At 39.9% G+C, this 26,569-nt stretch overlaps 6 protein-coding genes across 33 annotated transcripts; all 6 read left to right on the top strand.

Moving 5' to 3' along the window:
• Positions 1-1,269: 1,269 nt before the first annotated feature.
• Positions 1,270-2,410, top strand: LOC121948362 (trace amine-associated receptor 13c-like). Of its 6 annotated transcripts, none has more exons than XM_088082784.1 (2): positions 1,270-1,346; positions 1,594-2,410. In XM_088082784.1, exons 1-2 carry the CDS (start codon positions 1,270-1,272, stop codon positions 2,408-2,410), a joined length of 894 nt encoding a protein of 297 aa, XP_087938910.1. The 6 variants fall into 6 exon arrangements, with proteins under 6 accessions (XP_087938910.1, XP_042349685.2, XP_087938912.1 ...); XM_042493751.2 differs by having other exon boundaries at positions 1,270-1,445; XM_088082786.1 differs by having other exon boundaries at positions 1,273-1,334.
• Positions 2,411-5,562: 3,152 nt separating this feature from the next.
• Positions 5,563-6,774, top strand: LOC121948450 (trace amine-associated receptor 13c-like). Of its 4 annotated transcripts, none has more exons than XM_088082781.1 (2): positions 5,563-5,633; positions 5,958-6,774. In XM_088082781.1, the coding sequence occupies exons 1-2, from the start codon at positions 5,563-5,565 to the stop codon at positions 6,772-6,774; spliced, it is 888 nt and encodes a 295-aa protein (XP_087938907.1). The 4 variants fall into 4 exon arrangements, with proteins under 4 accessions (XP_087938907.1, XP_042349780.2, XP_087938906.1 ...); XM_042493846.2 differs by having other exon boundaries at positions 5,563-5,738; XM_088082780.1 differs by having other exon boundaries at positions 5,563-5,738; positions 5,928-6,774.
• Positions 6,775-11,214: 4,440 nt separating this feature from the next.
• Positions 11,215-12,553, top strand: LOC121947731 (trace amine-associated receptor 13c-like). 7 transcript variants are annotated; one of them, XM_088082779.1, is made up of 2 exons: positions 11,215-11,225; positions 11,737-12,553. In XM_088082779.1, exon 2 carries the CDS (start codon positions 11,807-11,809, stop codon positions 12,551-12,553), a length of 747 nt encoding a protein of 248 aa, XP_087938905.1. In that variant the 5' UTR covers positions 11,215-11,225; positions 11,737-11,806. The 7 variants fall into 7 exon arrangements, with proteins under 7 accessions (XP_087938905.1, XP_042348754.2, XP_087938902.1 ...); XM_042492820.2 differs by lacking the exon at positions 11,215-11,225 and adding an exon at positions 11,291-11,516; XM_088082776.1 differs by lacking the exon at positions 11,215-11,225 and adding an exon at positions 11,344-11,405.
• A 2,952-nt stretch (positions 12,554-15,505) lies between these two features.
• Positions 15,506-16,763, top strand: LOC148188581 (trace amine-associated receptor 13c-like). 5 transcript variants are annotated; one of them, XM_088082770.1, is made up of 2 exons: positions 15,506-15,725; positions 15,947-16,763. In XM_088082770.1, the coding sequence occupies exons 1-2, from the start codon at positions 15,550-15,552 to the stop codon at positions 16,761-16,763; spliced, it is 993 nt and encodes a 330-aa protein (XP_087938896.1). In that variant the 5' UTR covers positions 15,506-15,549. The 5 variants fall into 5 exon arrangements, with proteins under 5 accessions (XP_087938896.1, XP_087938894.1, XP_087938898.1 ...); XM_088082768.1 differs by having other exon boundaries at positions 15,550-15,639; positions 15,951-16,763; XM_088082772.1 differs by having other exon boundaries at positions 15,553-15,614.
• Positions 16,764-19,541: 2,778 nt separating this feature from the next.
• LOC121939343 (trace amine-associated receptor 13c-like) lies at positions 19,542-20,798 on the top strand. Of its 5 annotated transcripts, none has more exons than XM_088082764.1 (2): positions 19,542-19,761; positions 19,982-20,798. In XM_088082764.1, exons 1-2 carry the CDS (start codon positions 19,586-19,588, stop codon positions 20,796-20,798), a joined length of 993 nt encoding a protein of 330 aa, XP_087938890.1. In that variant the 5' UTR covers positions 19,542-19,585. The 5 variants fall into 5 exon arrangements, with proteins under 5 accessions (XP_087938890.1, XP_087938889.1, XP_087938892.1 ...); XM_088082763.1 differs by having other exon boundaries at positions 19,586-19,675; positions 19,986-20,798; XM_088082766.1 differs by having other exon boundaries at positions 19,589-19,650.
• A 3,227-nt stretch (positions 20,799-24,025) lies between these two features.
• LOC148188580 (trace amine-associated receptor 13c-like) lies at positions 24,026-25,282 on the top strand. Of its 6 annotated transcripts, none has more exons than XM_088082758.1 (2): positions 24,026-24,245; positions 24,466-25,282. In XM_088082758.1, the coding sequence occupies exons 1-2, from the start codon at positions 24,070-24,072 to the stop codon at positions 25,280-25,282; spliced, it is 993 nt and encodes a 330-aa protein (XP_087938884.1). In that variant the 5' UTR covers positions 24,026-24,069. The 6 variants fall into 6 exon arrangements, with proteins under 6 accessions (XP_087938884.1, XP_087938883.1, XP_087938882.1 ...); XM_088082757.1 differs by having other exon boundaries at positions 24,070-24,134; XM_088082756.1 differs by having other exon boundaries at positions 24,070-24,159; positions 24,470-25,282.
• Positions 25,283-26,569: the final 1,287 nt, after the last annotated feature.

Here is a 26,569-nt window from a genome sequence, read left to right as displayed (position 1 = left end):
AGTCAATTTGCTCAGGTTTCAAAGGGTTAAAAGGAATTTTCCATTTCCACCAGCCTGCAGAGTGATGTGAGACATTTCCATTAATCCTCAAATTGCGCAAATTGAAATTGCCAATATAAAATACACCTAATGGTAACATGCCAAAAAAATCATTGTAATTCAAGTTTTCAGTTCGTATAAGGTGTTTCTACAAAGCTATATTTCGCAAAACTGCAATGGTGCCATCGATCCAGTTCTATCCAAACCATAGAATGTAAATAAATATTGATAACGTGCCCCCACTCAACCACGCAATGCTTAAGTCAAGATGAAATATCCGGGATAGGGGCCTTGCCATCTTGAGCTGATGATGTCATTTAGAGCCGGAGTCTGTGCAGTAGTGATATCCACGGTGGGGGAGTTTGCAAGCAGCTCCATTGAATGCAAGTGCACAGATTGGCTGTCACAGCAGTCAGTCATGGCGGTAAATGTGTAATTAAATACCTCAATAAAACTGAACTGATCATAAAAACAAACAGTTGAACAAACATCAGGGTGATGAGAATTAACTTCAATGACAGAAACCATCTTTGGGAAAAAGTTATTTGGCATCTACTTTGACTTTTTAGTTTGACCTATGTCCCATTCACTAACATTGAGGGGCGGGCTTTATGAGCTATACTGCAGTCAGACACCAGGGGGCAATCCAGATTGAAAAGTTACACTTGGGGGCAGCTGTCATGTTGTCCAGTCTGTGGTCCGAGCGCATTCTCATCTGACGTCAGTTGGACAAAATGTCAGCTTTTGGTGTCATATTCGTATGCCGAAAGCACTGACAGAGCAGACATATTCGACGAGTTCAGAGTTAGAATGGGCTGCGCATTCACATGATTGGGGCATTTGGACCACCTGAAAACATAATGCCTCCAGCCTTAGCTATTGCCACTGTAGAGGCATGATAAAATGTGTGTGATTGGGGCCTTCCTTCCTTTAACTATGTATTCCTTGTATACTTCCGTTGGCCTGTCATAGAGTTGGTAGTGTTTACCACTTTTTACTCACATTGTGGGTCTTTAGGTATCTATAGGCAAAGAAAGAAAGTGGCTCAGTGGACAAAATAGGAGGAGGAACCCCAGTCGAAATAAAAAAAACAAAAAAAAAAAAACATTGCTGTTGTAGGGCAAAGGAGATAAGGGGATGGACTGAAGAAAAGTGATAAATCACCTGGATGAAAGAGAGGTTTGGTCAGAACGCTGCAAAAGCTCAGCAGTGTCTCGTCTCTTTTCTCTGATGATGGAGCTTCTGGAAGGAAGTGAACTCTGCTTTCCACAACTCCTCAACACCTCCTGCAGGAAGCCAAAGCATCCGCTCACCGAGGCTGCACTTATTTTCAGTCTGCTGTCCTTCATCTCTCTGCTCACTGTGATTCTCAACCTGCTGGTCATCATCTCCATCTCACACTTCAAGTAGTGACATATCTTAATAATTTGTGAAAGTGATATACACACTGACATTAATGGCTTTGTGTTGACCTTTGATTTAAACACTGCTTTGATATTTTACTCTACGACAGGTTGATGCTACAAACAATTATACATGATGCTCCTCTTTCAGGCAGCTCCACAGCCCCACCAACCTCCTCCTCCTCTCTCTGGCTGTCTCAGATTTCTTCGTGGGCCTCTTCATGTTTTTTGAGATGTTCCTTACAGACGGCTGCTGGTTATTTGGTGACATCATGTGTATTCTGCATCTGTATCTATCATATATTATCACCTCATCCTCAGTAGGAACCATGGTGCTCATATCAGTCGACCGATATGTAGCCATTTGTGACCCTCTGCATTACCCGACCATAGTCACAGTGAAAGGAGTAACAGTGTGTAACTGCCTTTGTTGGTTCTGCTCTGTTTTATACAACAGTCTCATCATGAAGGATAGCTTGAAACAACCAGGCAGGTATCACTCATGTACCGGAGACTGTGTTGTTGTCATTCACTACATAGCAGGAGTTGCTGACCTTGTTTTGACCTTCCTCGGCCCCGTCACCGTCATTGTAGTTCTGTATATGAGAGTATTTGTGGTGGCTGTGTCTCAGGCTCGTGCTATGCGCTCTCATGTTGCAGCTGTCACACACAAAAAATCAGTCAAAGTAGCTGCAAAAAAGTCTGAGATGAAAGCAGCCAGGACTCTCGGTATCGTCATAATCGTGTTTCTGATATGCCTTTGCCCGTTTTACTGTACCGCTCTTGCAGGCCAGGACAGCCTGTTTGGCGTCACCTCTTTCCCCATTGAGACGTGGCTGTTCTTTTTTAACTCCTGTTTAAACCCAGTGATCTATGCTTTTTGCTACCCCTGGTTTCTAAAATCTGTTAAACTCATTGTTACATTGAGAATATTTAAGCCAGACTCTTGTGATGCCAACATACTGTAGAGAGAGTATATGTAGTCATAATACCTTTTCTGAGAAGAGGGAACTTTTATTTATGGTTCTCAGTTTACAAATGTAACCTTTTGTTACTGTTTATACCCACAACTCAGTATTTCTGCACTGCTGTTTATGTCTCGGATATCACACACAAACGATTATATTTGTATCTAACTCAAACTGCTCATAAAACTTTAAGTTTATTCAAGTTATAATGACTACCCTTAAATTGGATTGATTTCTTTCACAAACTTAGAAGGAGGGTGAAGAGCAGCTTCACAAGAAATGGCCCAAAAATTAGCAAGAAATTAACAAAAAGCTACAGAAAATAACCTAAAAAATAAAATTAGAGAAAGGAAAGGATAAAAAGCAAACAAAAAAAAACAAATTAAAAAAGAATTAACTCAAGAAAGTGGGATTTTTTCTGTGACATAATATTAAATATAGTATTAAGAGAATTATAAATATAGTTTTCTGGATCTGGATTTTTTGATCATATCTAATAATCCCCTACAGATAACTTATAGATAATTTCCTTGACTTCTTTTGCTTTTTTCTGCAGTTTTATCAAGTTGCTTATTGTGTTTTTTCATGTGTTTTTGAAAGAAATCAAACCCATTTTCTCAGGTTTCAGAGGTTTAATACTGGTAAAACGCATCTCAATGCAGCACAAGAAACTGATGTTGATCCAGTTGTTAAAGGGATGAATGTAAAGTATGTTACTTTTATAATGGACAAGTCACAGAAATCTGCCTGCTGCTGCCCTGTTATTGGAACTCAGTCAGTGTCACTGTGTGATTTGAAAAACTCATGTTGTTCCTGAACAGTCAGAGAATTTATGTCAAATACTGAAGAAATAGGATGTACATTTACTTTTAGGTCGGTCTAACTATAATGTTTTTTTATAATCTCTTCATCAACACCATGAACAAAAACATCTTATCTCAGGCTTCATTCAACAGCCACAACATAGGCTAAAATAAACCGCAGTAAGTAACACTCTGTGTTAACCCTCCTTACTTAAATTAAAAAGCTGTATACATGCATTTAAAACCCACTTTACAGTGCAGTTGTATCAGAGGCATTAGGACATTTAAAGTGTCTGTTTCCTCTGAAACCTGGATCGACATCACTCTTCTTGTGCTGCATTCACACGCCAGTACAAGTATTCGAATCTTTGAAGCCAGAGCAAATTGATGCAACTTGTTAAGACGTGTTCCACAAACTGCAATATATTAGTAGATTTAAAAAAAAAAACTTTTTAAAGAAGCTAGGGGAAAAATGTAAAAAAGTATTTCGAATTTGCATAATTATATATTTAAACACAATTAACAGAATTATTATTTTTAAGCACATTTGTTTTATTTATTTATCACTAAGTTTTAAGTATATTTCTTGCACTTTTTACATTTTTTGCTAGTTCTGGGACATTTCTTCCTGAGTTGCTTTTTGCCTTCTTCTCACGTTTTTGAAAGAAATCAAGCCAACTTGCGTGGGCATTTAAACAATTATAAGTTCTCTTATAAAGTCACATTTGAGAGTTTTACATCCTTTTTTTCTTTTACTGTAGTTATTAATTAGCTGTTGACACACCAGCCCTCACTTATGGGTGCCCACATTATGAAAAATGCATTAATAAACAATAATGACTAGGAATGTCTAAGTCAAGTTTTTTTTTTTTTGCCCCTTACTCCAGTCCGAGTCATTTAACACACAGTACAGCTGCACACTGTACAAGTAAATTAAAGTTTTTTAAAAAAAAATGTGTCAGTGTATAGGGCACAGACTATATATAAGTATCTCAAACAGACTCACTTAAAAAATCCTGAACCATCACTTATATGTTTTTATGTCTGCACACCAGTGATAGCTGTGGCTGAAGGCATTTTATTTTTGGGTTGTCCCTCCCAGTCTTTGAGGCAATTTGTTCAAATCTGGCACAAAAGTCCACTTAACTCAGTGATGAACTGATTAGAATTTGGTGGACAAAGGTCAAGTTCACCATGACATTGTATCTATCTTATCCTCATGAATGTGATATCTCAAAAATTCCTTGAGGCATTTTTTTGGTGCAAATTTGGCACAAACAACCATTTGGACTCAACAATGAACTGATTAGATTTTGATGGTCAAAGGTCAAGGTGACCTTGCGTCCAAAAAGTGCTTGAAGGAATTTCCTAAAATTTGGCACAAATGTCCACTTACACTTCATAATAAAAATACATACAAATTTGGTGGTGAAAGGCCAAAGGTCAAGGTCACTGTAAACTCACAAAACATGTTTTTGGCCATGACTCAGGAATTTATGTTGTAATTATGACAAAAATGTCTAATATGATAAAACGATTAGGTGATGACATGCGAATGTGCTCAGACAGATCCGGTGGTGTAGTTATTATACACCGCAGGACGGCTGGATGGCACCAGGGGTATCCACATACAACACACACAGGTGGTGTCACTTTCGAACATGGCCCGACAGAACTGGTTGTGCATTAAAAAATACTAAAGGACAGCACCAGGTACAGTATTAATGCTGCCGGTAACAATGTAATATAAGGTGTGCAAGTGCACTTACAAGGTGGGTGGTCCCACAAACATAAGAATTTCATGCAGGAGTCTGCAGTTCACTTCCTGTGCGGATATGAGTTTTTATTTTTCTACATGTATACATGTGCCTCTTTTGCCTAAACCTAACCATAGGTGACGGTCCTCGCAGGCTTCCATGTGCTGTTGTGTAAACAAGAGGACCGTGCTGCTTCATCCCACCATGTGCATTTGTTGACATCACGATAACAACATCCCGGAGTGGAAACAGCTGACGCAGAAGGATACCTAAAATGTCATAAGTAGTGATGTCATAAGAGTTGGAATGAGAACACACTAGACACAAATGTGAGGCTAAAAATAGAATTATAAAAAAAGGGAATATTGTTCTACCAACTAATTTGAATTGTTTGTGCTTTCTTGACATGATGTAACTCTCCAAAGTGTTACAACATTGTTTGGTGCTCAGTTTGGGACTGGCTGGCCACACCTGCAGCAGGGCGAAAGGGACGATGGGGTGGAGTGGAACAAAGAGATAAATCCTCTGTAGTAAGTAAATTTTGTCATAACGCTGCCAAACTCAACAGCTTCCCTCTCATCCTTTATCTCTGATGATGGAGCCCCTGGAAGAAAGTGAACTCTGCTTTCCACACTTTCTCAACTCTTCCTGCAGGAAACCAAAGCGTCCACTCACTGAGGCTGCACTTATTTACAGTATCCTGTCCTTCATCTCTGTTTTCACTGTGACTCTCAACCTGCTGGTCATCATCTCCATCTCACACTTCAAGTAGTGACATATCTGAATCCATTTATGAAAGTGATGGATGTACAGAAATTAATGGTTCATTAAAAAAAAGGAAAATATAGGTATATGGTAGATCTGGCTTTGTGTTGACCTATGATTAAAAACTGCTCTGATATTTTACTGTTGAAATTTGACTGGTTAATATTTTAATGGAGTTGCAACTGATACTAGAAATAATTATACATGATGCTCCTCTTTCAGGCAGCTCCACAGCCCCAGCAACCTCCTCCTCCTCTCTCTGGCTGTCTCAGATTTCTTCGTGGGCCTGGTGATGTTTTTTGAGATGTTCATCATAGACGGCTGCTGGTTATTCGGAGACATCATGTGTGTCCTGCATCTGTATCTATCGTACATTATTACAGCTGCATCAGTAGGAAACGTGGTGCTCATCTCAGTCGACCGATATGTAGCCATTTGTGACCCTCTGCATTACTCTGCCAGAGTCACTGTGAGAAGAGTTACAATACGAGTTTGTCTTTGTTGGGTTTGTTCTGTTTTCTACATCAGTCTCATCATAAAGGATAACTTAAAACAACCAGGCAGGTATAATTCCTGCTTGGGAGAGTGTGTGATTGTCATTAACTACATAGCAGGAGTTGTTGACCTTATTTTGACTTTTCTGGGTCCTGTCACTATCATCATAGTTCTGTATATGAGAGTATTTGTGGTGGCTGTGTCTCAGGCTCGTGCCATGCGCTCTCATGTTGCAGCTGTAACTCTTCAAGGTTCAGAGAAAGTAACTGCTAAGAAATCTGAGATGAAAGCAGCCAGGACTCTTGGTGTGGTTGTAGTTGTGTTTCTGATATGTCTTTGCCCATATTTTTGTTCCATTCTTGCAGGCCAGAACAGCTTGTTGGGCCTTAGTTCATTCGTCTTCGAGGCCTGGCTGTTCTATTTTAACTCCTGTCTAAACCCAGTGATCTATGCTTTTTGCTACCCCTGGTTTCAAAAATCTATTAAGCTCATTGTGACATTTAAGATACTTCAGCCTGACTCCTGTGATGCCAACATATTGTAGTGGGAGAGGGTTCAGTCATTCTGAGATTTTTTTTTTCTGTGAAAAAGGAATGAAGTATTTTTTGATGCTACTGAACCTTAAGTTGGGACACAAGTAAAACAAGGAGTTTGCATTTTATAAAATGTGTGCAACAGAAATCTACATGTCCTCATCTCCATTTTTTTTTTGTCATTCAATGTCATATGTGTCTTTATCAATATAATGTGCTGCCTGTCTTTAGTTTGCCTTGGACTGGTGCTCTGTTTATGGGTTTGAGTCAGAGGCTCTGTGTTGTTGAACAGTCAGAAATGTCAATCAATGTCACATACTATTTACTTTGAAGTAGGAGCCCATAATATTTTTGTCTCTCCATCAACACCATGAACAACAACACCCGAAATCAAATTGTTTTTCAGCCAACCATTATAGGTAACACTCTTCATATTAGCCCTTCTTATATAGCATTATAAGCTGTATGTACATATGTAATAAATCATTTACAACACACTATAATGTAGCTGTATACAGATATTAGGACATGTAAGTGGCCATATATGTAATGCTGATAAATCTCCATTTTATTGTGAACTGACAGGTTTACTTAATTCCACAAGATAATAAGATATGATAAGCCTTTATTGAGCATAAAAGGGGAAATTTTGGTTTTTGCAGTAGCACAAAAAAAATATGAGAAAAAAAGGTTCTAATGTGAGTGGTCAGCAAATCTAGTATATGGCAATGATATATATATAGAATACAAATGTAGAAATGTAACAGGGTAAGAATACTCTGAAATGTAGTCATTTACTACAATGAACTTTATGTTAAATGTAAGTAAAAACAGAATACAATAATTTGCAAATCCTTTTCAACCTTTATTCAATTGAATACACAACAAAGACAAGATATTCAATGTTCAAACTGATAAACTTTATTATTTTTTTGAAAATATTCTCTCATTTTGAATTTGATGCCTGCAACACATTCTATAAAAGCTGGGACAGGGGCATGTTTACCACTGTGTTACATCACCTTTCCTTTTAACAACACTCAATAAGCGTTTGGGGACTGAGGACACTAATCGTTGAGGTTTTGTAGGTGGAATGGCAGCATGTGTTGCTCCAAAACCTGTATGTACCTTTCAGCATTAATGGTGCCTTTACAGATGTGCAAGTTACCCATGCCATGGGCACTAACACATCACAGATGCTGGCTTTTGAACTTTGTGCTGATAAAAGTCTGGATGGTCCTTTTCCTCTTTGGCCCGGAGGACATGACGTCCATGATTTCCAAAGACAATTTGAAATGTGGACTCGTCAGACCACAGCACACTTTTCCACTTTGCGTCAGTTGATCTCAGATAAACTTGGGCCCAGAGAAGCCGGTGGCGTTTCTAGGTGTTGTTTATAATGGGTTTCGCTTTGCATGATCAAGTTTTAACTTGCATTTGTAGATGTTGCGATGAACTGTGTTAACTGATAATGGTTTTTCCGAAGTGTTCCTGAGCCCACATGGTAATATCCTTTACAGAATGATGTTAGTTTTTAATGCAGTGATCCTGAGGGATCAAAGGTTACGGGCATTCAATGTTGGTTTTCGGCCTTGCCGCTTACTTGCAGAGATTTCTCCAGATTCTCTGAATCTTTTTATGTTATTATGGACTGTAGACGATGAAATCCCTAAATTCTTTGCGATTGTACGTTGAGGAACGTTGTTCTTAAACTGTTGGACTATTTGCCCACAAACGGGTAACCGGTAACCGGCTGATTAGCTGGTTACACCAACCAATAACTGTTAACCCTTTTGGGTCCGGGGGGAATAAATTACCTGCGGGAGCTCCCCTAGGTCTCTTAGGACTCCGGGTCAGGAGCAGGTACGAGCTGTTGCATGCTGTGTTGCAACGAGCGCCATTGTTACGTTAGGTGTGTCTAATGTGCAGAGGGTACGTGGTTTGAGGATTACGAGCACGGAGTAATGTTGTTGTGAGGTCGCGAACAGCTGAGGTAACTTAATTGTTTGTTACTTTTATCATTACTGTTGTGTGATGTTTGTTATTTATTGGTGACTAATACGCTATGTTTTTGTTACAGTTGGCCACTGTTGCCTTGTCTTTTTACCTGCCTTTTGTTGTTGTTTTTTCCTTTTTTTGTTAGCTTTACATCCAGAGTTTTGTTTTTGGTTAGAAATACAACAGTTTTAACTAAAAAGACTCTGCTCAGGAACAGTTTGAAGGACTCCTGTCCAGGCTGTATAGGAGGCCGTGGCTGTGGTTGCATGGATTATTTGGTCAGGCCTTGTCTTGTGATTTTATTTTTCATTAGATGTGCCTTCTGTTTTTCATTAGATGTGTTGTGTGCTGCTATTTTTGTTTTTAGGTTTGACCTGATAATCCTGCTATGTAAGTAGTGGTGTTCCTTTCCACCTCATGTGACCTCCAGCTGTTTTGCACATTTCCAGTCATTATTAAATTAAATTAATAAAGATCATTGTTTTAAAAACTATTTTTTAATGGGAATAAAAAAAAAAAAAAGATCGTATTTATATTTTTCTAAACATATGCCTTTGTATTCATTTGTGGTTCTACCTGTGTTTTTTTTAAATGTTGAAGGGTCAGGTATTAGATATATTAACATTCTTTGGGTGAGAGTCCCAAGGTGGCGTTGTTGGCTTGTTTTACTAACACCAGAAGTCCCTCATGGGTCCTAACTTGGCTACATTTGCAAAAATAAAAAAAACAATAAAGTTTATCACTTTGAACATTAAACATCTTGTCTTTGTAGTGCATTCAACTGAATATAGGTTGAAAAGGATTCGCAAATCATTGTATTCTGTTTTTATTTACGTTTCACACAATGTCCCAACTTCATTGGAATTGGGGTTTGTAAATACAAATTACAATAGCGTACAATTAGACAATACTGATAGGTAAAAAAAGAAGTCTGATCATTTTACCCTGAATTATTTAGCCACATAAAAATATTATTTAAAAAAACACACACAAAGTGTGCAAGCTTGTGGCGTCCCCATTTTCCTTTTACACACACTAATGAAACTCATCACACCTGACTTGGCGGTAAAACGAAGATCACCCAAAACTGGGTGAGATTAGGATTAATGGTCTGTGCTGTCAAAGGAACAAAGGGTCAACCACTGCCATAGATGAATTAAATAAGCCCTTAAACATATCCAGTTACACTCCTCCCTCCCCTGGCTTAACTATGGTGCGTCAACCCATTGCTTACAAACCACAAACAGCTCTTTGTCTGCATATATGTAATTCCTCTTTTCCTTTTTTCAATTTGTTTTCATACAAATTTAATTCATACCAAAACACTGGGAAAAATTCATTTGGCGTGTACTTTGAGTTTTTCCTTTGGCATATGTCCCATTCACCATCATGAAGGGGCGGGCTTTAGGCATCCAGGCACTAGGGAACCATCCAGATGTTACACTTTGGGCAAACTGTCGAACTGTCATGATGTCGTTTTTTTTTTTTTTTTTTTAACAGTCTATGGTCCAAACAGGGCACGTGTAGGCTTACCTATGTGTCCTAAAAGAGTGCATGTAGCTCTTTGTCCCAACAGGGCAGATGTTGGTGTGTATCCCAAATAGGTGCATGTAGCATGTCTCCCAAGAGAGAAGGGAGTAATATGTCTCAACAGGATGCATTTAGGCCTTGCTATGTGTCCCAACATTGTGACTGTAGCTATGTGTCCCATCAGCATGCATGTAGACCTGACTATGTGTCCCAACAGGGCACAGGTAGCTATGTGTCCCACAAGTTATGCCACATTTTCTTTACTGCTTCTTAGTTAAACAAATCTTTAGGCTTTCGATGGATACAAAGAAAAAAAATCTGTGTTTAAATGTGATTGGCAACATGAGGTTATGTTTATTTATAAAACCTATGACACATACAGGCCTGTAAATATATAAGTATATGTCTGACATATTTATGTAGGCTGGACATATGTATATGTCAATACATGAAATTGTTGCTATTTTAACAGGTTTTATGTATAGTTTGTACATGATTTACATATGTTTTTACTTCATATTACTTACTGAAATTCAATAGACGTACAACTTTCACATTTCTGTATGGCAAAGACTAGCCCAAATGGTAGCTGAGGAATCAACATATCAAACAGAGATGATTGAACTGTCAGAGGACAGACTGAAATCCAGCTGAAGGAAGGAAACTGTGCTGACACAGAAGTAACTTGAAGCTTGTAGCTGAATTCAGTCTGATCATTTTTGGGTTAAAACTTTTCCTCTCTCTCTCTCTCTGTCTCTCTCTCTCTCTCTCTCTCTATATATATATATATATATACTCCTCTGAGTCTTAGTCAAAATATGAAGTTCCTAACTGTTTGCCTGTACTTTGTTGACATGATGTAACTCTCAAGTGTTCAAACTATTGTTTGATGCTCAGTGACTGGCTGGTCACAACTGGCCACACCTGTACTGAGGTAACAGGGAGGATGGGATGAAGTGGTGTAAAGTGATAAATCAGCTGCAGATGGAGAGGTTTGGTCACAAATCTGTCAGAGCTCAGCAGCATATCCTCTCATCTCTTCTTTTCTGATAATGGAGCCCCTGGAAGAAAGTGAACTCTGCTTTCCACAACTCCTCAACTCTTCCTGCAGGAAGCCAAAGCGTCCACTCACTGAGGCTGTGCTTATTTTCAGTCTGCTGTCCTTCATCTCTGTTTTCACTGTGACTCTCAACCTGCTGGTCATCATCTCCATCTCACACTTCAAGTAGTGACATATCTGAATCCATTTATGAAAGATGATAGATGTACAGATATTTATTGTTCATGCATAAGCAGATAGGAAAATGTCAGATTGGTATGTGCTTATCTATATTTCATACTGCTGTTAAAGTTTATAAATGTATTATAATATTAGTTGCTAAATATTACAATAGAATTGCAATTAGTAGAGCAACTAACAATAATACATGATGCTCCTCTTTCAGGCAGCTCCACAGCCCCACCAACCTCCTCCTCCTCTCTCTGGCTGTCTCAGATTTCTTTGTCGGCCTGAACATGATCTTTGCAATGTTCATCACTGATGGCTGCTGGTTATTTGGAGACATCATGTGTGTCCTGCATCTGTATCTATCGTACATTATTACAGCTGCATCAGTAGGAAACATGGTGCTCATATCAGTCGACCGATATGTAGCCATTTGTGACCCTCTGCATTACTCTGCCAGAGTCACTGTGAGAAGAGTTACAATCTGTATTTGTCTTTGTTGGGTTTGTTCTGTTTTCTACATCAGTCTCATCATGAAGGATAACTTGAAACAACCAGGCAGATATAATTCCTGCTCAGGAGAGTGTGTGATTGTCATTAACTACATAGCAGGAGTTGTTGACCTTATTATGACTTTTCTGGGTCCTGTCACTGTCATCATAGTTCTGTATATGAAAGTATTTGTGGTGGCTGTGTCTCAGGCTCGTGCCATGCGCTCTCATGTTGCAGCTGTAACTCTTCAAGGTTCAGTGAAAGTAACTGCTAAGAAATCTGAGATGAAAGCAGCCAGGACTCTCGGTGTGGTTGTAGTTATGTTTTTGATATGCCTTTGCCCATATTTTTGTTCCTCCCTTCTAGGACAGAGCAACTTGTTTGGTGTTACCTCTGTGCCCATAGAGGCCTGGCTGCTCTTTTTTAACTCCTGTTTAAACCCAGTGATCTATGCTTTTTGTTACCCCTGGTTTCCAAAATCTGTTAAGCTTATTGTAACATTAAAGATCCTTCAGCCTGACTCCTGCGATGCCAACATATTGTAGTGGGAGACTGTGGCTGAACCAAAATGTCCACCCTTTTAACCAGCAGACTGAGCCCTCGCAGACTTCAGTTGCTGTGTCACATGTTTAATCATCATCATCATCATCATCATCATCGAGTCTACACTGATGAAAGAATGCAAAGTTAAGCCACTTAGACAGACCCCAAGTATGTTTCATTGTTGCTGTGGAAATATTCAAACAACAACTACAATGCCATGGTTGCTGCAGTCCTTGCTTTTGTAATTGCTGCACTCTTTACAAGAGCTTATATAGCTATAGCCTATATATTTGGTTTTACACTGCACAGCAGTTATAGGTTAGAGTGCAATAATAAAAATGCATTTTGATGACAGCTGTAGGCTAAACTTAAAAACATTTCTGTACCATGCAGTTAAATACATTTTCTGACCCACATATTCAAGATGGTTTTAGTGAAGAAAAAAACCAACACATTCATGCAGAGCCTCTGTGTGATATAACAGCCCCCTCTCGTTCTGTACTGGTGAAATAGAGCCTCCTTGACAGTGCTTTCAGTAGAGTTTCCAAGGCCTAAAGGTACCTTTCAAGTGTGCATGAACCACTGCTGCACAACTAACTCCAGGTGAGAGCGCGGCTGGACGGAATATGTCTTGGTGTTATTTCTGACAGCAAATGGCCAGACAGCATTCACTGCATCCACAAAATACCATGTGCCTTCTTCCCCTAATCCTAACTATCAACAACTTCATCGTCAACTTTGCAAATCCACAAGTAAACCACTGGGCTCCCAGGCCATCCATCCCGGCAGCACACTAGCCAAAGTATGAAAGCACTGGTGTGTGTCTACAGGGAAGGTTTTTTTTAACATGAGTTGTTGTGCTGCTTTCCCAAATTGGATGATTAAATTAGTGATTTTGGGCTACTCCTGCATCTATCCTACTGTAATTGGGGCCCGGGCATGAATCCTGCGTGGAACCTCTTGGAATGCACGGAATTATTATTTTTCTCCCCAATGAATCACATTTTTGAGACCTAAACATTCCCAAAAACTCATGAAAAGTAGTACGCTCATCCAGCCTGGCAAAAACTTTCATATTTTGGTGGTTTCAGAAACAGGCTTGGAAAAATGGCTCCACAGCACCTTCTAACATGTAGCCCTAATACCCAGTTTAACCTATATTTACAAAAATCGGTACACTAATGTATCATGCCCAGACACAAAAAAAGCCTCCTGGATGCACCCCCGAAACCGAACAGGAAGTTGGCCATTTTGAATTTTGTGCTGGTTTTTGGTGATTTCTGGCTTCGTACTTTTGCAAACTTTTCCTACAGTATTAATCTGATTAACTTCATATTGAGTGTGTCCAATCCTAACCCCTTCATGATTAAAAGTTATCAAAGGTCCATGCAAAACGTTTATGGTTGTCCCGTGGCACGGTGTACAATTTTGATGTTTCGCCATAAAAAAGGACATTGTCTGATCAGCCTCTAACCTTATAGGTTTGATAAGGGTCCTGCCCTGAACACACGTATGACAATTTTTACCAGTCATAATAGCACCACCTAGTGGCCACAGGAAAATTATGTTTTTTTATACTTTTACGCTCTACAGGATTAATCCGATCGAGTGAATTTTGGTGTTTCCAATCTCAACCCCTTGCTGAGGAAAAGTTATCAAAGATCCGTGCAAAACTTGGACAGTTTTCTCGAGACGCAGCATCACATTTTGATGTCAAGCCACAAAAGAGGACATTGTTATAACTTTGGTGTACATTGTCCGATCTGCCTGAAACTTCACATGTTTGATAAGGGTCCTGCCCTGACCACATCTGTATGACAAAATTCACTAGTTGTAATAGCACCACCTACTGACAAGAGGAAGTAAGCCCTGAGGGACAACTGTTATTGGATTTACATGAAATTACATGGTTTGGTCAACAAATGATGTACACCAAGATGACATGGAATTTGTGTCCCCTCCACTGCCACCTAATTGCCGATGGAAGTACTACACCATGTGAAATGGCTTACTCCAGGGTGCAACCTCTCTGTGCGCATTATCCGACATTCACAGTCATGAATGACCGCTTTACTTATTGTCCCATCAGTACCTCGACATACTTCGGCTGTAAGGGCCTTTTCATCATTGCTTGCAGCTTTAATTTAATTTAAACTTTCTCTTACATATCAATAGGTGTTATGTTAATTTTTTCCCACATTCTAGCCTGTAAATATTTGTAAGAATTAAATGCCTGTTGCTCTCTGAAATGTGTACTCTTATTATCACACTATTATCACTGTATCAGTGACATAAAATGGTCTCACAACAACACTAATATTGTTTTTCGCAATTATCTCTGTGGCAATATATGTTCCAGCAATAGTAGTTATCCTGACAAGCCCACCTAAAAGATGTAAAAGCATTGCCTGAAACTTCTCCTAGTACTTTGAAAAATCTTGTTTGCAAGTCACCAGTACAGAGAAACAGCTGCAAACCAGTGGGGGCTCCTTGCTTGCATAAATGCGATTCTTCTATACAGCTCTTATCATTACATTTATATTTATTTATTGCAACAAAACGAGATATGGGACAAGAACGTGTTGGAAATGATTGAACTGTCAGAGGAGAGATCGAAATCTGTTAAGAAAACTCAGCAAATGCAGAAGTACCTGTCATCCAGTCTGTCACTCGTGAGATACACTTGAAGTTTGATTTCAAAAGAATTGTGTAAAATTGGGCGTATTGTCCTACGGAGTCAACACTTGGAAAATGAGCCCATGAAAACATTGTGTTCTTGTTGCAACTAATTTGAATTGTTTGTGCTTTCTTGACATGATGTAACTCTCCAAAGTGTTACAACATTGTTTGGTGCTCAGTTTGGGACTGGCTGGCCACACCTGCAGCAGGGCGAAAGGGACGATGGGATGGAGTGGAACAAAGAGATAAATCCTCTGTAGAAAGAGAGGTTTGGTCATAACGCTGCCAGAGCTCAGCAGCCTCTCAGCTCTTTTCTCTGATGATGGAGACAGAGGAAGGAAGTGAACTCTGCTTTCCACAACTCCTCAACTCTTCCTGCAGGAAGCCAAAGCGTCCACAAACTGAGGCTGTGCTTATTTTCAGTCTGTTGTCCTTCATCTCTGTTTTCACTGTGACTCTCAACCTGCTGGTCATCATCTCCATCTCACACTTCAAGTAGTGACATATCTGAATCCATTTATGAAAGATGATAGATGTACAGACATTTATGGTTCATGCATAAGCAGATAGGAAAATGTCAGATTGTGGTATGTGCTTATCTATACTTTTTATACTGCTGTTATAGTTTATTAATGTATTATAGCTGCTAAATATTTAAATAGAATTGCAATTCATAGTACAGCAACTAACAGTAATACATGATGCTCCTCTTTCAGGCAGCTCCACAGCCCCACCAACCTCCTCCTCCTCTCTCTGGCTGTCTCAGATTTTTTTGTCGGCTTCCTCATGATCTTTGAGATGTTCATCACTGATGGCTGCTGGTTATTTGGTGACATCATGTGTGTCCTGCATCTGTATCTATCGTACATTATTACAGCTGCATCAGTAGGAAACATGGTGCTCATCTCAGTCGACCGATATGTAGCCATTTGTGACCCTCTGCATTACTCTGCCAGAGTCACTGTGAGAAGAGTTAAAATCTGTATTTGTCTTTGTTGGGTTTGTTCTGTTCTACACAACAGTCTCATCATGAAGGATAACTTGAAACAACCAGGCAGGTATAATTCCTGCTCAGGAGAGTGTGTGATTGTCATTAACTACATAGCAGGAGTTGTTGACCTTATTGTGACTTTTCTGGGTCCTGTCACTGTCATTGTAGTTCTGTATATGAAAGTATTTGTGGTGGCTGTGTCTCAGGCTCGTGCCATGCGCTCTCATGTTGCAGCTGTAACTCTTCAAGGTTCAGTGAAAGTAACTGCTAAGAAATCTGAGATGAAAGCAGCCAGGACTCTCGGTGTGGTTGTAGTTACGTTTTTGATATGCCTTTGTCCATATTTTTGTTCCTCCCTTCTAGGACAGAGCAACTTGTTTGGTGTTACCTCTGTGCCCATAGAGGCCTGGCTGTTCTTTTTTAACTCCTGTTTAAACCCAGTGATCTATGCTTTTTGTTACCCCTGGTTTCCAAAATCTGTTAAGCTTATTGTAACATTAAAGATCCTTCAGCCTGACTCCTGCGATGCCAACATATTGTAGTGGGAGACTGTGCCTGAACCAAAATGTCCACCCTTTTAACCAGCAGACTGAGCCCTCGCAGACTTCAGTTGCTGTGTCACATGTTTAATCATCATCATCATCATCATCATCATCATCATCGAGTCTACACTGATGACAGAATGCAAAGTTAAGCCACTTAGACAGACCCCAAGTATGTTTCATTGTTGCTGTGGAAATATTCAAACAACAACTACAATGCCATGGTTGCTGCAGTCCTTGCTTTTGTAATTGCTGCACTCTTTACAAGAGCTTATATAGCTATAGCCTATATATTTGGTTTTACACTGCACAGCAGTTATAGGTTAGAGTGCAATAATAAAAATGCATTTTGATGACAGCTGTAGGCTAAACTTAAAAACAATTCTGTACCATGTAGTTAAATACATTTTCTGACCCACATATTCAAGATGGTTTTAGTGAAGAAAAAAAACCAACACATTCATGCAGAGCCTCTGTGTGATATAACAGCCCCTTCTCGTTCTGTACTGGTGAAATAGAGCCTCCTTGACAGTGCTTTCAGGAGAGTTTCTAAGGCCTAAAGGTACCTTTCAAGTGTGCATGAACCACTGCTGCACAACTAACTCCAGGTGAGAGCGCGGCTGGACGGAATATGTCTTGGTGTTATTTCTGACAGCAAATGGCCAGACAGCATTCACTGCATCCACAAAATACCATGTGCCTTCTTCCCCTAATCCTAACTATCAACAACTTCATCGTCAACTTTGCAAATCCACAAGTAAACCACTGGGCTCCCACGCCATCCATCCCGGCAGCACACCAGCCAAAGTATGAAAGCACTGGTGTGTGTCTACAGGGAAGGTTTTTTTTTTAACATGAGTTGTTGTGCTACTTTCCAAAATTCAGAAACAGGCTTGGCAAAATGGCTCCACAGCACCTTCTAACATGTAGACCCAATGCCCAGTTTAACCTACATTTACGAAAATCAGTACACTTCTGTATCATGCCCAGACGCACAAAAAAGCCTCTTGGATCCACCCCCGAAACCCAACAGGAGGTTGGCCATTTTCAATTCTGTGCTGATTTTTGGTGATTGTGGACTTCGTACTTTTGTGAACTTGTCCTACAGGATAAGTCCGATCGATTTCAAATTGGGTGTGTCCAATCATAATCCCCGTCATGATTAAAGGTTATCAAAGGTCTGCGCAAAACTTTTACGGTTTTCCTGTTGCACGGTGTACAATTTTGATGTCTCGCCATAAAAAAGGACATTGTTGTAACTTTGGTGTACATTGTCCGATCTGCCTGAAACCTCATAGGTTTAATAAAGGACCTGCCCCAAACACATCTGTGTGAAGATTTTATCAGTTGTAATAGCACCACCTAGTGGCCACAGGAAATTATGTTTTTTTTTTACTTATTTGTTCTTGTCCTACAGAAATAATCCGATTGAGTGAATTTTGGTGTTTCCAATCTCAACCCCTTGCTGAGGAAAAGTTATCAAAGATCCGTGCAAAACTTGGACAGTTTTCTCGAGACGCAGCATAACATTTTGATGTCAAGTCACAAAAGAGGACATTGTTATAACTTTGGTGTACATTGTCCGATCTGCCTGAAACTTCACATGTTTGATAAGGGTCCTGCCCTGACCACATCTGTATGACAAAATTCACCAGTTGTAATAGTGCCACCTACTGACAAGAGCAAGTAAGCCCTGAGGGACAACTGTTATTGGATTTACATGAAATTACATGGTTTGGTCTACAAATGATGTACACCAAGATGACATGGAATTTGTGTCCCCTCCACTGCCACCTAATTGCAGATGGAAGTACTACACCATGTGAAATGGCTTACTCCAGGGTGCAACCTCTCTGTGCGCATTATCCGACATTCACAGTCATGAATGACCGCTTTACTTATTGTCCCATCAGTACCTCGACATACTTCGGATGCAAGGGCCTTTTCATCATTGCTTGCAGCTTTAATTTAATTTAAACTTTCCTGTAAATATTAATAGGTGTTATGTTAATTTTTTCCCACATTCTAGCCTGTAAATATTTGTAAAAATTAAATGCCTGTTGCTCTCTGAAATGTGTACTCTTATTATCACACTATTATCACTGTATCAGTGACATAAAATGGTCTCACAACAACACTAATATTGTTTTTCGCAATTACCTCTGTGGCAATATATGTTCCAGCAATAGTAGTTATCCTGACAAGCCCACCTAAAAGATGTAAAAGCATTGCCTGAAACTTCTCCTAGTACTTTGAAAAATCTTGTTTGCAAGTCACCAGTACAGAGAAACAGCTGCAAACCAGTGGGGGCTCCTTGCTTGCATAAATGCGATTCTTCTATACAGCTCTTATCATTACATTTATATTTATTTATTGCAACAAAACGAGATATGGGACAAGAACGTGTTGGAAATGATTGAACTGTTAGAGGAGAGACCGAAATCCATTAAGAAAACTCAGCAAATGCAGAAGTACCTGTCATCCAGTCTGTCACTCGTGAGATACACTTGAAGTTTGATTTCAAAAGAATTGTGTAAAATTGGGCGTATTGTCCTACGGAGTCAACACTTGGAAAATGAGCCCATGAAAACATTGTGTTCTTGTTGCAACTAATTTGAATTGTTTGTGCTTTCTTGACATGATGTAACTCTCCACAGTGTTACAACATTGTTTGGTGCTCAGTTTGGGACTGGCTGGCCACACCTGCAGCAGGGCGAAAGGGACGATGGGATGGAGTGGAACTAAGAGATAAATCCTCTGTAGAAAGAGAGGTTTGGGCATAACGCTGCCAGAGCTCAGCAGCCTCTCAGCTCTTTTCTCTGATGATGGAGACAGAGGAAGGAAGTGAACTCTGCTTTCCACAACTCCTCAACACTTCCTGCAGGAAGCCAAAGCGTCCACAAACTGAGGCTGTGCTTATTTTCAGTCTGCTGTCCTTCATCTCTGTTTTCACTGTGACTCTCAACCTGCTGGTCATCATCTCCATCTCACACTTCAAGTAGTGACATATCTGAATCCATTTATGAAAGTGATAGATGTACAGACATTTATAGTTCATGCATAAGCAGACAGGAAAATGTCAGATTGTGGTATGTGCTTATCTATATTTTTCATATTGCTGTTATAGTTTATTAATGTATTATAGCTGCTAAATACTACAATAGAATTGCAATTCATAGTAGAGCAAGTAACAATAATACATGATGCTCCTCTTTCAGGCAGCTTCACAGCTCCACCAACCTCCTCCTCCTCTCTCTGGCTGTCTCAGATTTCTTTGTCGGCTTCCTCATGATCTTTGAGATGTTCATCACTGATGGCTGCTGGTTATTTGGTGACATCATGTGTGTCCTGTATCTGTATCTATCGTACATTATTACAGCTGCATCAGTAGGAAACATGGTGCTCATCTCAGTCGACCGATATGTAGCCATTTGTGACCCTCTGCATTACTCTGCCAGAGTCACTGTGAGAAGAGTTACAATCTGTATTTGTCTTTGTTGGGTTTGTTCTGTTTTCTACATCAGTCTCATCATGAAGGATAACTTGAAACAACCAGGCAGGTATAATTCCTGCTCAGGAGAGTGTGTGATTGTCATTAACTACATAGCAGGAGTTGTTGACCTTATTGTGACTTTTCTGGGTCCTGTCACTGTCATTGTAGTTCTGTATATGAAAGTATTTGTGGTGGCTGTGTCTCAGGCTCGTGCCATGCGCTCTCATGTTGCAGCTGTAACTCTTCAAGGTTCAGTGAAAGTAACTGCTAAGAAATCTGAGATGAAAGCAGCCAGGACTCTCGGTGTGGTTGTAGTTATGTTTCTGATATGCCTTTGTCCATATTTTTGTGCCATTCTTGCAGGCCAGAACAGCTTGTTGGGCCTTACATCTTTTTTCTTGGAGGCCTGGCTGTTCTATATTAACTCCTGTCTAAACCCAGTGATCTATGCTTTTTGCTACCCCTGGTTTCAAAAATCTGTTAAGCTTATTGTTACATTAAAGATACTTCAGCCTGACTCCTGTGATGCTAACATATTATAGTAGGAGAGGGTTCAGTCATTCCGAGATTTTTTTCCTGTGAGAAACGAATGAACTATTTATTGATGCTACTGAAACTTAAGTTGGGACAAATGTAAAACAAGCAGTTTGCCTTTTATAAAAATGTGTGTAACAGAAATCTACATGTCCTCCTCTTAATTTTTTTGTCATTTGGTGTTAGAAAATCTGAGATGAAAGCAGCCAGGACTCTCGGTGTGGTTGTAGTTATGTTTTTGATATGTCTTTGTCCATATTTTTGTTCCTCCCTTCTAGGACAGAGCAACTCTTTTGGTGTTACCTCTGTGCCCATAGAGGCCTGGCTGCTCTTTTTTAACTCCTGTCTAAACCCAAGGATCTATGCTTTTTGTTACCCCTGGTTTCCAAAATCTGTTAAGCTTATTGTAACATTAAAGATCCTTCAGCCTGACTCCTGCGATGCCAACATATTGTAGTGGGAGACTGTGGCTGAACCAAAATGTCCACCCTTTTAACCAGCAGACTGAGCCCTCGCAGACTTCAGTTGCTGTGTGACGTGTTTAATCATCATCATCATCATCATCATCATCATCATCGAGTCTACACTGATGAAAGAATGCAAAGTTAAGCCACTTAGACAGACCCCAAGTATGTTTCATTGTTGCTGTGGAAATATTCAAACAACAACTACAATGCCATGGTTGCTGCAGTCCTTGCTTTTGTAATTGCTGCACTCTTTACAAGAGCTTATATAGCTATAGCCTATATATTTGGTTTTACACTGCACAGCAGTTATAGGTTAGAGTGCAATAATAAAAATGCATTTTGATGACAGCTGTAGGCTAAACTTAAAAACAATTCTGTACCATGTAGTTAAATACATTTTCTGACCCACATATTCAAGATGGTTTTAGTGAAGAAAAAAAACCAACACATTCATGCAGAGCCTCTGTGTGATATAACAGCCCCTTCTCATTCTGAACTGGTGAAATAGAGCCTCCTTGACAGTGTTTTCGGTAGAGTTTCCAAGGCCTAAAGGTACCTTTCAAGTGTGCATGAACCACTGCTGCACAACTAACTCCAGGTGAGAGCACGGCTGGACGGAATATGTCGTGGTGTTATTTCTGACGGCAAATGGCCAGACAGCATTCACTGCATCCACAAAATACCATGTGCCTTCTTCCCCTAATCCTAACTATCAACAACTTCATCGTCAACTTTGCAAATCCACAAGTAAACCACTGGGCTCCCAGGCCATCCATCCCGGCAGCACACCAGCCAAAGTATGAAAGCACCGGTGTGTGTCTACAGGGAAGGGTTTTTTTAACATGAGTTGTTGTGCTGCTTTCCAAAATTCAGAAACAGGCTTGGCAAAATGGCTCCACAGCGCCTTCTAACGTGTAGACCCAATGCCCAGTTTAACCTACATTTACGAAAATCGGTACACTTATGTATCATGCCCAGACGCACAAAAAAGCCTCTTGGATCCACCCCCGAAACCCAACAGGAGGTTGGCCATTTTCAATTCTGTGCTGATTTTTGGTGATTGTGGGCTTCGTACTTTTGTGAACTTGTCCTACAGGATAAGTCCGATCGATTTCAAATTGGGTGTGTCCAATCATAATCCCCTTCATGATTAAAGGTTATCAAAGGTCTGCGCAAAACTTTTACGGTTTTCCTGTTGCACGGTGTACAATTTTGATGTCTCGCCATAAAAAAGGACATTGTTGTAACTTTGGTGTACATTGTCCGATCTGCCTGAAACCTCATAGGTTTAATAAAGGACCTGCCCCAAACACATCTGTGTGAAGATTTTATCAGTTGTAATAGCACCACCTAGTGGCCACAGGAAAGTATGTTTTTTTTACTTATTTGTTCTTGTTCTACAGAAATAATCCGATTGAGTGAATTTTGGTGTTTCCAATCTCAACCCCTTGCTGAGGAAAAGTTATCAAAGATCCGTCAAAAACTTTGACAGTTTTCTCGAGACGCTGCATAACATTTTGATGTCAAGTCACAAAACAGGACATTGTTATAACTTTGGTGTACATTGTCCGATCTGCCTGAAACTTTATGTTTGATAAGGGTCCTGCCCTGACCACATCTGTATGACAAAATTCACCAGTTGTAATAGCGCCACCTACTGACAAGACCATGTAAGCCGTGAGGGACAACTGTTATTGGATTTACATGAAATTACATGGTTTGGTCTACAAATGATGTACACTAAGATGACATGGAATTTGTGACCCCTCCACTGCCACCTAATTGCCGATGGAAGTACTACACCATGTGAAATGGCTTACTCCAGGGTGCAACCTCTCTGTGCGCATTATCCGACATTCACAGTCATGAATGACCGCTTTACTTATTGTCCCATCAGTACCTCGACATACTTCGGATGCAAGGGCCTTTTCATCATTGCTTTCAGCTTTAATTTAATTTAAACTTTCCTGTACATATTAATAGGTGTAATGTAATTTTTTTCCCACATTCTAGCCTCTAAATATTTGTAAGAATTAAATGCCTGTTGCTCTCTGAAATGTGTACTCTTATTATCACACTATTATCACTGTATCAGTGACATAAAATGGTCTCACAACAACACTAATATTGTTTTTCGCAATTATCTCTGTGGCAATATATGTTCCAGCAATAGTAGTTATCCTGACAAGCCCACCTAAAAGATGTAAAAGCATTGCCTGAAACTTCTCCTAGTACTTTGAAAAATCTTGTTTGCAAGTCACCAGTACAGAGAAACAGCTGCAAACCAGTGGAGGCTCCTTGCTTGCATAAATGCGATTCTTCTATACAGCTCTTATCATTACATTTATATTTATTTATTTATTGCGACAAAACGAGATATGGGACAAGAACGTGTTGGAAATGATTGAACTGTCAGAGGAGAGACCGAAATCTATAAAGAAAACTCAGCTAATGCAGAAGTACCCGTCATCATGTCTTTCACTTGTGAGATACACTTGAAGTTTGATTTCAAAAGAATTGTGTAAAATTGGGCGTATTGTCCTACTGAGTCAACACTTGGAAAATGAGCCCATGAAAACGTTATGTTCTTGTTGCAACTAATTTGAATTGTTTGTGCTGTCTTGACATGATGTAACTCTCCAAAGTGTTACAACATTGTTTGGTGCTCAGTTTGGGACTGGCTGGCCACACCTGCAGCAGGGGCTTAAAGGGACGATGGGATGGAGTGGAACTAAGAGATAAATCCTCTGTAGAAAGAGAGGTTTGGGCATAACGCTGCCAGAGCTCAGCAGCCTCTCAGCTCTTTTCTCTGATGATGGAGACAGAGGAAGGAAGTGAACTCTGCTTTCCACAACTCCTCAACTCTTCCTGCAGGAAGCCAAAGCGTCCACTCACTGAGGCTGTGCTTATTTTCAGTCTGCTGTCCTTCATCTCTGTTTTCACTGTGACTCTCAACCTGCTGGTCATCATCTCCATCTCACACTTCAAGTAGTGACATATCTGAATCCATTTATGAAAGTGATAGATGTACAGATATTTATGGTTCATGCATAAGCAGATAGGAAAATGTCAGATTGTGGTATGTGCTTATCTATACATTTTATACTGCTGTTATAGTTTATTAATGTATTATAGCTGCTAAATATTTAAATAGAATTGCAATTCATAGTACAGCAACTAACAGTAATACATGATGCTCCTCTTTCAGGCAGCTCCACAGCTCCACCAACCTCCTCCTCCTCTCTCTGGCTGTCTCAGATTTCTTTGTCGGCTTCCTCATGATCTTTGCTATGTTCTTCACTGACAGCTGCTGGTTATTTGGTGACATCATGTGTGTCCTGCATCTGTATCTATCGTACATTATTACATCTGCATCAGTAGGAAACATGGTGCTCATCTCAGTTGACCGATATGTAGCCATTTGTGACCCTCTGCATTACTCTGCCAGAGTCACTGTGAGAAGACTTAAAATCTGTATTTGTCTTTGTTGGGTTTGTTCTGTTTTCTACATCAGTCTCATCATAAAGGATAACTTGAAACAACCAGGCAGGTATAATTCCTGCTCAGGAGAGTGTGTGATTGTCATTAACTACATAGCAGGAGTTGTTGACCTTATTTTGACTTTTCTGGGTCCTGTCACTGTCATTGTAGTTCTGTATATGAAAGTATTTGTGGTGGCTGTGTCTCAGGCTCGTGCCATGCGCTCTCATGTTGCAGCTGTAACTCTTCAAGGTTCAGTGAAAGTAACTGCTAAGAAATCTGAGATGAAAGCAGCCAGGACTCTCGGTGTGGTTGTAGTTGTGTTTCTGATATGTCTTTGCCCATATTTTTGCTCCATTCTTGCAGGCCAGAACAGCTTGTTGGGCCTCAGTTCTTTATCCTTGGAGGCCTGGCTGTTCTATATTAACTCCTGTCTAAACCCAGTGATCTATGCTTTTTGCTACCCCTGGTTTCAAAAATCTATTAAGCTCATTGTAACACTAAAGATACTTCAGCCTGACTCCTGTGATGCTAACATATTATAGTAGGAGAGGGTTCAGTCATTCCGAGATTTTTTTCCTGTGAGAAACGAATGAACTATTAATTGATGCTACTGAAACTTAAGTTGGGACAAATGTAAAACAAGCAGTTTGCCTTTTATGAAAATGTGTGTAAAAGAAATCTACATGTCCTCCTCTTAATTTTTTTGTCATTCGATGTTAGAAAATCTGAGATGAAAGCAGCCAGGACTCTCGGTGTGGTTGTAGTTATGTTTTTGATATGTCTTTGTCCATATTTTTGTTCCTCCCTTCTAGGACAGAGCAACTCTTTTGGTGTTACCTCTGTGCCCATAGAGGCCTGGCTGCTCTTTTTTAACTCCTGTCTAAACCCAAGGATCTATGCTTTTTGTTACCCCTGGTTTCCAAAATCTGTTGAGCTTATTGTAACATTAAAGATACTTCAGCCTGACTCCTGCGATGCCAACATATTGTAGTGGGAGACTGTGGCTGAACCAAAATGTCCACCCTTTTAACCAGCAGACTGAGCCCTCGCAGACTTCAGTTGTTGTGTGACGTGTTTAATCATCATCATCATCATCATCATCATCATCATCGAGTCTACACTGATGAAAGAATGCAAAGTTAAGCCACTTAGACAGACTACAAGTATGTTTCATTGTTGCTGTGGAAATATTCAAACAACAACTACAATGCCATGGTTGCTGCAGTCCTTGCTTTTGTAATTGCTGCACTCTTTACAAGAGCTTATATAGCTATAGCCTATATATTTGGTTTTACACTGCACAGCAGTTATAGGTTAGAGTGCAATAATAAAAATGCATTTTGATGACAGCTGTAGGCTGAACTTAAAAACATTTCTGTACCATGTAGTTAAATACATTTTCTGACCCACATATTCAAGATGGTTTTAGTGAAGAAAAAAACCAACACATTCATGCAGAGCCTCTGTGTGATATAACAGCCCCTTCTCATTCTGAACTGGTGAAATAGAGCCTCCTTGACAGTGCTTTCAGGAGAGTTTCTAAGGCCTAAAGGTACCTTTTAAGTATGCATGAACCACTGCTGCACAACTAACTCCAGGTGAGAGCGCGGCTGGACGGAATATGTCGTGGTGTTATTTCTGACAGCAAATGGCCAGACAGCATTCACTGCATCCACAAAATACCATGTGCCTTCTTCCCCTAATCCTAACTATCAACAACTTCATCGTCAACTTTGCAAATCCACAAGTAAACCGCTGGGCTCCCAGGCCATCCATCCCGGCAGCACAGCAGCCAAAGTATGAAAGCACCGGTGTGTGTCTACAGGGAA

The sequence above is a fragment of the Plectropomus leopardus genome, chromosome 10, assembly GCF_026936395.1.
Source record: "Plectropomus leopardus strain MGB_pleo_1.0 chromosome 10, ASM2693639v1, whole genome shotgun sequence".
Classification (NCBI taxonomy): domain Eukaryota; kingdom Metazoa; phylum Chordata; class Actinopteri; order Perciformes; family Serranidae; genus Plectropomus; species Plectropomus leopardus.
This window is presented reverse-complemented; position numbering and strand designations above follow the sequence as displayed.

Coding starts and splice junctions, on each gene's coding strand:
- LOC148188581 (XM_088082770.1), top strand. CDS start 15,550: ATGATGGAGACAGAGGAAGGAAGTGAACTCTGCTTTCCACAACTCCTC. Junction 15,726..15,946: donor ATCTCCATCTCACACTTCAA/GTAGTGACATAT, acceptor CTCCTCTTTCAG/GCAGCTCCACAGCCCCACCA.
- LOC121948450 (XM_042493846.2), top strand. CDS start 5,563: ATGATGGAGCCCCTGGAAGAAAGTGAACTCTGCTTTCCACACTTTCTC. Junction 5,739..5,957: donor ATCTCCATCTCACACTTCAA/GTAGTGACATAT, acceptor CTCCTCTTTCAG/GCAGCTCCACAGCCCCAGCA.
- LOC148188580 (XM_088082758.1), top strand. CDS start 24,070: ATGATGGAGACAGAGGAAGGAAGTGAACTCTGCTTTCCACAACTCCTC. Junction 24,246..24,465: donor ATCTCCATCTCACACTTCAA/GTAGTGACATAT, acceptor CTCCTCTTTCAG/GCAGCTCCACAGCTCCACCA.
- LOC121947731 (XM_042492820.2), top strand. CDS start 11,344: ATGGAGCCCCTGGAAGAAAGTGAACTCTGCTTTCCACAACTCCTCAAC. Junction 11,517..11,736: donor ATCTCCATCTCACACTTCAA/GTAGTGACATAT, acceptor CTCCTCTTTCAG/GCAGCTCCACAGCCCCACCA.
- LOC121939343 (XM_088082764.1), top strand. CDS start 19,586: ATGATGGAGACAGAGGAAGGAAGTGAACTCTGCTTTCCACAACTCCTC. Junction 19,762..19,981: donor ATCTCCATCTCACACTTCAA/GTAGTGACATAT, acceptor CTCCTCTTTCAG/GCAGCTTCACAGCTCCACCA.
- LOC121948362 (XM_042493751.2), top strand. CDS start 1,270: ATGATGGAGCTTCTGGAAGGAAGTGAACTCTGCTTTCCACAACTCCTC. Junction 1,446..1,593: donor ATCTCCATCTCACACTTCAA/GTAGTGACATAT, acceptor CTCCTCTTTCAG/GCAGCTCCACAGCCCCACCA.